At 44.9% G+C, this 10,281-nt stretch overlaps 2 protein-coding genes across 2 annotated transcripts; both read left to right on the top strand.

Moving 5' to 3' along the window:
* Positions 1-1,868: 1,868 nt before the first annotated feature.
* LOC125255690 (cell wall integrity and stress response component 3-like) lies at positions 1,869-3,564 on the top strand. The gene is made up of 2 exons (XM_048171111.1): positions 1,869-1,900; positions 1,931-3,564. Exon 2 carries the CDS (start codon positions 2,421-2,423, stop codon positions 3,555-3,557), a length of 1,137 nt encoding a protein of 378 aa, XP_048027068.1. The 5' UTR covers positions 1,869-1,900; positions 1,931-2,420; the 3' UTR covers positions 3,558-3,564.
* Positions 3,565-6,867: 3,303 nt separating this feature from the next.
* LOC125255970 (mucin-17-like) lies at positions 6,868-9,097 on the top strand. The gene is made up of 2 exons (XM_048171581.1): positions 6,868-7,605; positions 8,107-9,097. The coding sequence occupies exons 1-2, from the start codon at positions 6,965-6,967 to the stop codon at positions 9,095-9,097; spliced, it is 1,632 nt and encodes a 543-aa protein (XP_048027538.1). The 5' UTR covers positions 6,868-6,964.
* Positions 9,098-10,281: the final 1,184 nt, after the last annotated feature.

Genomic DNA, 10,281 nt, shown 5'->3' with positions numbered 1-10,281 from the left:
CACATTGGTTCAAACCACAACAACTCCTGCTGAAACCACATTGGCTCAAACCACAACATCTGCTGCTGAAACCACATTGGCTCAAACCACAACATCTGCTGCTGAAACCACATTGGCTCAAACCACAACATCTGCTGCTCAAACCACATTGGCTCAAACCACAACATCTGCTGCTCAAACCACATTGGCTCAAACCACAACATCTGCTGCTGAAACCACATTGGCTCAAATCACAACACCTGCTGCTGAAACCACATTGGCTCAAACCACAACCTCTGCTGCTGAAACCACATTGGCTCAAACATCTGCTGCTGATACCACATTGGCTCAAACCACAACATCTGCTGCTAAAACCACATTGGCTCAAACCACAACACCTGCTGCTGAAACCACATTGGCTCAAACCACAACCTCTGCTGCTGAAACCACATTGGTTCAAACCACAACAACTCCTGCTGAAACCACATTGGCTCAAACCACAACATCTGCTGCTGAAACCACATTGGCTCAAACCACAACATCTGCTGTTGAAACCACATTGGCTCAAACCACAACATCTGCTGCTGAAACCACATTGGCTCAAACCACAACATCTGCTGCTCAAACCACATTGGCTCAAACCACAACATCTGCTGCTGAAACCACATTGGCTCAAATCACAACACCTGCTGCTGAAACCACATTGGCTCAAACCACAACCTCTGCTGCTGAAACCACATTGGCTCAAACATCTGCTGCTGATACCACATTGGCTCAAACCACAACATCTGCTGCTAAAACCACATTGGCTCAAACCACAACACCTGCTGCTGAAACCACATTGGCTCAAACCACAACCTCTGCTGCTGAAACCACATTGGCTCAAACATCTACTGCTGAAACCACATTGGCTCAAACATCTGCTGCTGATACCACATTGGCTCAAACCACAACATCTGCTGCTGAACCACATTGGCTCAAACCACAACATCTGCTGCTGAAACCACATTGGCTCAAACAACATCTACTGCTAAAACCACATTGGCTCAAACCACAACATCTGCTGCTGAAACCACATTGGCTCAAAACACAACATCTGGTGTCAAAACCACATTGGCTCAAACCACCACATCTGCTGCTGAAACCACATTGGCTCAAACCACAACATCTGCTGCAGAAACCACATTGGCTCAAACATCTGCTGCTGAAACCACATTGGCTCAAACCACAACATCTGCTGTCAAAACCACATTGGCTGAAACCACATTGGCTCAAACCACAACATCTGCTGCTCAAACCACAACATCTGCTGTCAAAACCACATCTGCTGCTGAAACCACATTGGCTCAAACCACCACATCTGCTGCTGAAACCACATTGGCTCAAACTACAACATCTGTTGCTAAAACCACATTGGCTCAAACGACAAGATCTACTGTTAAAACCACATCTGCTGTTGAAACCACGTTGGCTCAAACCACCACATCTGCTGCTGAAACCACATTGGCTCAAACCACAACATCTGTTGCTAAAACCACATTGGCTCAAACTACAACATCTGCTGCTGAAACCACATTGGCTCAAACCACAACATCTGCTGTCAAAACCACATCTGCTGCTGAAACAACATTGGCTCAAACCACAACATCTGCTGCTGAAACCACATTGCTCAAACATCTGCTGCTGAAACCACATTGGCTCAAACCACAACATCTGCTGCTGAAACCACACTGGCTCAAACATCTGCTGCTGAAACCACATTGGCTCAAACCACAACATCTGCTGCTGAAACCACATTGGCTCAAACCACAACACTGCTGCTGAAACCACATTGGCTCAAACCACAACATCTGCTGCTGACAACCACATTGGCTCAAACCACAACAACTGCTGCTGAAACCACATTGGCTCAAACCACAACATCTGCTGCTAAAACCACATTGCCTCAAACATCTGCTGCTGAAACCACATTGGCTCAAACCACAACATCTGCTGCTGAAACCACATTGGCTCAAACCACAACATCTGCTGCTGAAACCACACTGGCTCAAACATCTGCGGCTGTAACCACATTGGCTCAAACCACAACATCTACTGCTGAAACCACATTGGCTCAAACATCTGCTGCTGAAACCACATTGGCTCAAACCACAACATCTGCTGCTGAAACCACACTGGCTCAAACATCTGCGGCTGTAACCACATTGGCTCAAACCCCAACATCTACTGCTGAAACCACATTGGCTCAAACCACAACATCTGCTGTCAAAACCACATTGGCTCAAACCACAACATCTGCTGTCAAAACCACATTGGCTCAAACCACAACATCTGCTTTTGAAACCACATTGGCTCAAACCACAACTGCTGCTGAAACCACATTGGCTCAAACATCTGCTGCTGAAACCACATTGGCTCAAACATCTGCTGCTGAAACCACAATGGCTCAAACCACAACATCTGCTGCTGATACCACATTGGCTCAAACCACAACATCTGTTGCTGGAACCACATTGGCTCAAACCACAACATCTGCTGCTGAAACCACAATGGCTCAAAACACAACAGCTGCTGCAGAAACCACATTGGCTCAAAGCACAACATCTGCTGCTGAAACCACAACATCTGCTGCTGAAACCACAACATCTGCTGCTGCAACCACATTGGCTCAAACCACAACATCTGCTGCTGAAACCACATTGGCTCAAACCACAACATCTGCTGCTAAAACCACATTGTTGCAAACTACAACATCATCTGCTGAAACCACATTGGCTGAAAGTACTACCCTAAGCAGCACTTCTACAGAAACTTCTTCCCTAGGCACCACTTTTGCTGAAACTTCACCCAGAGTTAGTTCAACAGGAACTGTATTGGAAACATCCACGCCTGTAATAACAGCTATTAAAACATCCACAGTTGTAACTACACATGGCTTAACATCTGCTGCTGAAACCACATTGGCTCAAACCACAACATCTGCTGCTGAAACCACATTGGCTCAAACCACAACAACTGCTGCTGAAACCACATTGGCTCAAACCACAACATCTGCTGCTGAAACCACACTGGCTCAAACATCTGCGGCTGTAACCACATTGGCTCAAACCACAACATCTGCTGCTGAAACCACATTGGCTCAAACCACAACATCTGCTGCTGAAACCACACTGGCTCAAACATCTGCGGCTGTAACCACATTGGCTCAAACCCCAACATCTACTGCTGAAACCACATTGGCTCAAACCACAACATTTGCTGTCAAAACCACATTGGCTCAAACCACAACATCTGCTTTTGAAACCACATTGGCTCAAACCACAACTGCTGCTGAAACCACATTGGCTCAAACATCTGCTGCTGAAACCACAATGGCTCAAACCACAACATCTGCTGCTGATACCACATTGGCTCAAACCACAACATCTGTTGCTGGAACCACATTGGCTCAAACCACAACATCTGCTGCTGAAACCACAATGGCTCAAACACAACATCTGCTGCTGAAACCACAATGGCTCAAACACAACATCTGGTGTCAAAACCACATTGGCTCAAACCACAACATCTGCTGCTGAAACCACATTGGCTCAAACCACAACAGCTGCTGCAGAAACCACATTGGCTCAAAGCACAACATCTGCTGCTGCAACCACATTGGCTCAAACCACAACATCTGCTGCTGAAACCACATTGGCTCAAACCACAACATCTGCTGCTAAAACCACATTGTTGCAAACTACAACATCATCTGCTGAAACCACATTGGCTCAAACCACAACATCTGCTGCTGCAACCACATTGGCTCAAACCACAGCATCTGCTGCTGAAACCACATTGGCTCAAACCACAACATCTGCTGCTGCAACCACATTGGCTCAAACCACAACATCTGCTGCTGCAACCACATTGGCTCAAACCACAACATCTGCTGCTGAAACCACAACATCTGCTGCTGAAACCACATTGGCTCAAACCACAACATCTGCCGAAACCACATTGGCTCAAACCACAACATCTGCTGCTGCAACCACATTGGCTCAAACCACAGCATCTGCTGCTGAAACCACATTGGCTCCAACCACATCTGCTGCTGAAACCACACTGGCTCAAACATCTGTGGCTGTAACCACATTGGCTCAAACCACAACATCTGCTGCTGAAACCACAACATCTGCTGCTGAAACCACAACATCTGCTGCTGAAACCACATTGGCTGAAAGTACTACCCTAAGCAGCACTTCTACAGAAACTTCTTCCCTAGGCACCACTTTTGCTGAAACTACACCCTTAGTTAGTTCAACAGGAATTGTATTGGAAACATCCACGCCTGTAATAGCAACAGCTATTAAAACATCCACAGTTGTAACTACACATGGCTTAACATCTGCTGCTTCAACCACAACATCTGCTGCTTCAACCACATTGGCTCAAACCACAACATCTGCTGAAACCACAACATCTGCTACTGCAACTACATTGGCTCAAACCACAACATCTGCTGCTGCAACCACATTAGCTCAAACCACAACATCTGCTGCTCAAACCACAGCATCTACTGCTGCAACCACAACATCTGCTGCTGCAACCACATTGGCTCAAACCACAACATCTGCTGCTGCAACCACATTGGCTCAAACCACAACATCTGCTGCTGAAACCACAACATCTGCTACTGCAACCACATTGGCTCAAACCACAACATCTGGAACTGAAACCACATTGGCTCAAACTACAACATCTGCTACTGAAACCACATTGGCTCAAACTACAACATCTGCTACTGAAACCACATTGGCTCAAACCACAACATCTGCAACTGAAACCACATTGGCTCAAACTACAACATCTGCTACTGAAACCACATTGGCTCAAACCACAACATCTACTGTTGCAACACATTGGCTCAAACCACAACATCTGCTGCTGAAACCACAACATCTGCTGCTGCAACCACATTGGCTCAAACCACAACATCTGCTGCTGAAACCACAACATCTGCTGCTGCAACCACATTGGCTCAAACCACAACATCTGTTGCTGCAACCACATTGGCTCAAACCACAACATCTGCTGCTGCAACCACATTGGCTCAAACCACAACATCTACTGTTGCAACTACATTGGCTCAAACCACAACATCTGCTGCTGAAACCACAACATCTGCTGCTGCAACCACATTGGCTGAAACCACAACATCTGTTGCTGAAACCACATTGGCACAAACCACAACATCTGCTGCTGCAACCACATTGGCTCAAACCACAACATCTTCTGCTGCAACCACAACATCTGCTACTGCAACCACATTGGCTCAAACCACAACATCTGCTGCTGCAACCACATTGGCTGAAACCACAACATCTACTGCTGAAACCACAACATCTGCTACTGCAACTACATTGGCTCAAACCACAACATCTGCTGCTGCAACCACATTGGCTCAAACCACAACATCTGCTGCTGCAACCACATTGGCTCAAACCACAACATCTGCTGCTCAAACCACAGCATCTACTGCTGCAACCACAACATCTGCTACTGCAACCACATTGGCTCAAACCACAACATCTGCTGCTGAAACCACAACATCTGCTACTGCAACCACATTGGCTCAAACCACAACATCTGCTGCTGAAACCACAACATCTACTGTTGCAGCTACATTGGCTCAAACCACAACATCTGCTGCTGAAACCACATTGGCTCAAACCACATCTGCTGCTGCAACCACATTGGCTCAAACCACAACATCTCAAACCACAACATCTGCTGCTGCAACCACATTGGCACATCTGCTGCTGCAACCACATTGGCTCAAACCACAACATCTGCTGCTGCAACCACAACATCTGCTACTGCAACCACATTGGCTCAAACCACAACATCTGCTGCTGAAACCACATTGGCTCAAACCACAACATCTGCTGCTGAAACCACATTGGCTCAAATCACAACATCTGCTGCTGCAACCACATTGGCTCAAACCACAACATCTGCTGCTGCAACCACATTGGCTCAAACCACAACATCTGCTGCTGAAACCACATTGGCTCAAACCACAACATCTGTTGCTGCAACCACGTTGGCTCAAACCACAACATCAGCTGAAACCACATTGGCTCAAACCCCAACATCTGCTGTTGAAACCACATTGGCTCAAACCACAACATCTGCAGAAACTACTACCCTAAGCAGCACTTCTCCAGAAAGTACACCCTCAGTTAGTTCAACAGGAATTGTATTGGAAACATCCACACCTGTAATGACAACAGCTATTAAAACATCCACAGTTGTAACTACACCTGGCTTAACATCTGCTGCTGAAACCACGTTGGCTCAAACCACAACATCTGCTGCTGCAACCACATTGGCTCAAACCACAACATCTGCTGCTGCAACCACATTGGCTCAAACCACAACATCTGCTGCTGCAACCACATTGGCTCAAACCACAACATCTGCTGCTGAAACCACAACATCTGCTGCCACATTGGCTCAAACCACAACATCTGCTGCTGCAACCACATTGGCTCAAACCACAACATCTGCTGCTGAAACCACATTGGCTCAAACCACAACATCTGCTGCTGAAACCACATTGGCTCAAACCACAACATCTGCAGCTCAAACCACAACATCTGCTGCCCACATTGCAATCTGCTCCAAAAGTACACCTCAGTGTTCAACAGGAATTGTATTGAAACACACACCTGTAATGCAACAGCATTAAAACATCACATTGCTACACCTGGCTTAACATCTGCTGCTGAAACCACATTGGCTCAAACCACAACATCTGCTGCTGCAACCACATTGGCTCAAACCACAACATCTGCTGCTGAAACCACATTGGCTCAAACCACAACATCTGCTGCTGAAACCACATACTGCAGAAAGTACCACCTTAGGCGGCACTACTTCTGCTGAAACGACACCCTCAGTTAGTTCAACAGGAATTGTATTGGAAACATCCACACCTGTAATGACAACAGCTATGAAAACATCCACAGTTGTAACTACACCTGGCTTAACATCTGCTGTTGAATCCACATTGGTTCAAACTACATCTTCTGCAGAACGTTCTACCTTAAGCATAACTTTTCCAGAAAGTTCTTCTCTAGGCACTACTTCTGCTGAAACGACACCATTAAGGGTGTGGACAAGGCCAGCTGTTGCAGACGTTCTTTTGGAAATATCAACACCCATGACAACTGCTGAAGCAGCAACCTCAACTGAAAACTGCTGCTTCTGCAGAAAGTACCCTAGGCACTACTTCTGTAGACAGTACCATGTTGGAAATGTCTACAACTGCAATGACAGTACACAAAGTTGGGTTACAACGCCAGCTGCTGCAGAAACGACACATTCAGTCAAATCAACAGACGTTCCTTTGGAAACATCAACTGTTGAAGCAACAACCTCACCTGAAAATGGCTACTTAGTTAGTTCAACAGGAATTGTACTGCAAACATCCATACCTATAATGACAGCAGCTATGAAAACATCCACAGTTGTAACTACACCTGGCTTAACATCTGCTGTTGAAACCACATTGGCTCAAACCACAACATCTCCTGCTGAAACCACATTGGCTCAAACTACAGCATCTGCTGTCGAAACCACATTGGTTCAAACTAAATCTTCTGCAGAAAGTTCTACCTTAAGCATAACTTTTCCAGAAAGTTCTTCTCTAGGCACTACCTCTGCTGAAACAACACCATTAAGGGTGTGGACAAGGCCAGCTGCTGCAGATGTTCTTTTGGAAACATCAACACCTATGACAACTGCTGAAGCAGCAACCTCAACTGAAAACTGCTGCTTCTGCAGAAAGTACCCTAGGCACTACTTCTGTAGACAGTACCATGTTGGAAATGTCTACAACTGCAATGACAGTACACAAAGTTGGGTTACAATGCCAGCTGCTGCAGAAACGACACATTCAGTCAAATCAACAGACATTCCTTTGGAAACATCAACTGCTGAAGCAACAACCTTGCCTGAAAATGGCTACTTGGTTAGTTCAACAGGAATTGTACTGGAAACATCCATACCTGTAATGACAGCAGCTATGAAAACATCCACAGTTGTAACTACACCTGGCTTAACATCTGCTGCTGAAACCACATTGGTTCAAACTACATCTTCTGCAGAAAGTTCTACCTTAAGCATAACTTTTCCAGAAAGTTCTTCTCTAGGCACTACTTCTGATGAAACGACACCATTAAGGGTGTGGACAAGGCCAGCTGCTGCAGACGTTCTTTTGGAAACATCAACACCTATGACAACTGCTGAAGCAACAGCCTCACCTGAAAATGACTACTTTTGCAGAAAGTACCCTAGGCACTACCTCTGTAGACGGTACCATGTTGGAAATGTCCACAACTGTACTGACAGTACACAAAGTTGGGTCACAACGCCAGCTGCTGCAGAAACAACACATTCAGTCAAATCAGCAGACATTCTTTTGGAAACATCAACTGCTGAAGCAACAACCTCACCTGAAAACTACTTTTGCAGAAAGTACCCTAGGCACTACCTCTGTAGACGGTACCATGTTGGAAATGTCCACAACTGTACTGACAGTACACAAAGTTGGGTCACAACACCAGCTGCTGCAGAAACAACACATTCAGTCAAATCAGCAGACATTCTTTTGGAAACATCAACTGCTGAAGCAACAACCTCACCTGAAAATGGCTACTTTTGCAGAAAGTACCCTAGGCACTACCTCTGTAGACGGTACCATGTTGGAAATGTCCACAACTGTACTGACAGTACACAAAGTTGGGTCACAACGCCAGCTGCTGCAGAAACAACACATTCAGTCAAATCAGCAGACATTCTTTTGGAAACATCAACTGCTGAAGCAACAACCTCACCTGAAAATGACTACTTTTGCAGAAAGTACCCTAGGCACTACCTCTGTAGACGGTACCATGTTGGAAATGTCCACAACTGTACTGACAGTACACAAAGTTGGGTCACAACGCCAGCTGCTGCAGAAACGACACATTCAGTGAAATCAGCAGACATTCTTTTGGAAACATCAACTGCTGAAGCAACAACCTCACCTGAAAATGGCTACTTTTGCAGAAAGTACCCTAGGCTACACTAAACGAGTACCATGTTGGAAATGTCCACAACTGTAATGACAGTACACAAAGTTGGGCCACAACGCCAGCTGCTGCAGAAACGACACATTCAGTCTAATCAACAGACATTCTTTTGGAAACATCAGCGCCTGTGACAACTGCTGAAGCATCAACCTCACCTGAAAACTGCCGCTTTTGCAGAAAGTACCCTAGGCACCACTTATGTAGACAATACCTTGTTGGAAATGTGTACAACTGTAATGACAGTACCAAATGTTACATTACAAGGCCAGCTATTACAGAAACCTATTTCAGTCAACAGAAATTAATTTGGAAACATTGATACCTGTAATGACAACTGCTTGAGCAACAACCTCACCTGAAAGGTGCTGCTTCTGCAGAAACTACCATATGCACCACTTATCTAGAAAGTACTACTCTAGGTACTGCATCTGCTGAGACACCCTCTGTTAGGTCAACAGGAATTGCATTGGAAACATCCACACCTGTAATGACAACTGCAAGAACAACTTCACCTGAAACTACATGTGGCTTAACAATGCCTTTGAAAACATCTATTTCAGGAGAAACTACTTAGGCACAACTTCAACAGTTTCTGTTTTCCTGATAATTTAATAAATGTAATAAATAATATAATAAATGCCAATGTCAAAAAAAATTGTTAACTTATATTTTTTGCAATTGTTTTTGGAAAATGTCTTTTATATTTTGTGTAATGTCACTAATAAATGAATAAAAATGTTTTCACTGTAGTCAACTTAATGTATGTTTTTGTCATACTCAAAGATATGTGTTTTGCAAAGTTTGCGGCTTCAGGTTTTTTTTTTTTTTTTTTTTTTTTTTTTTTCCACATTTCTATGGTATACTGGAAAATATTGGGGGGGAAAAAAGCATTTCACAAGTTAAGAGCTTTTATTGGCAAAAACATTCAACAAATGCCAAGTGTTAATATTTACAGTGTTGATTCTTGTCTCTGGCCTGTGCTGATATCCAGCATGCCAAATCCTGAATGATGGTGTTCCATCTTGCCTTAAGCAAGTTTGAGCACAAGTTGATCAATTGGTGAACTTTTGCTTGTCCTCTTGCCTTTTGAGGATTGACCACAGGTTCTCTATGGGTTTAAAATCCGGGGACTTGCCTGACCCCGGATGCAAAATTTCAATGTCACTTTCAGAGTCACTTTGTC

The sequence above is a fragment of the Megalobrama amblycephala genome, linkage group LG20, assembly GCF_018812025.1.
Source record: "Megalobrama amblycephala isolate DHTTF-2021 linkage group LG20, ASM1881202v1, whole genome shotgun sequence".
NCBI classification, from domain to species: domain Eukaryota; kingdom Metazoa; phylum Chordata; class Actinopteri; order Cypriniformes; family Xenocyprididae; genus Megalobrama; species Megalobrama amblycephala.
This window is presented reverse-complemented; position numbering and strand designations above follow the sequence as displayed.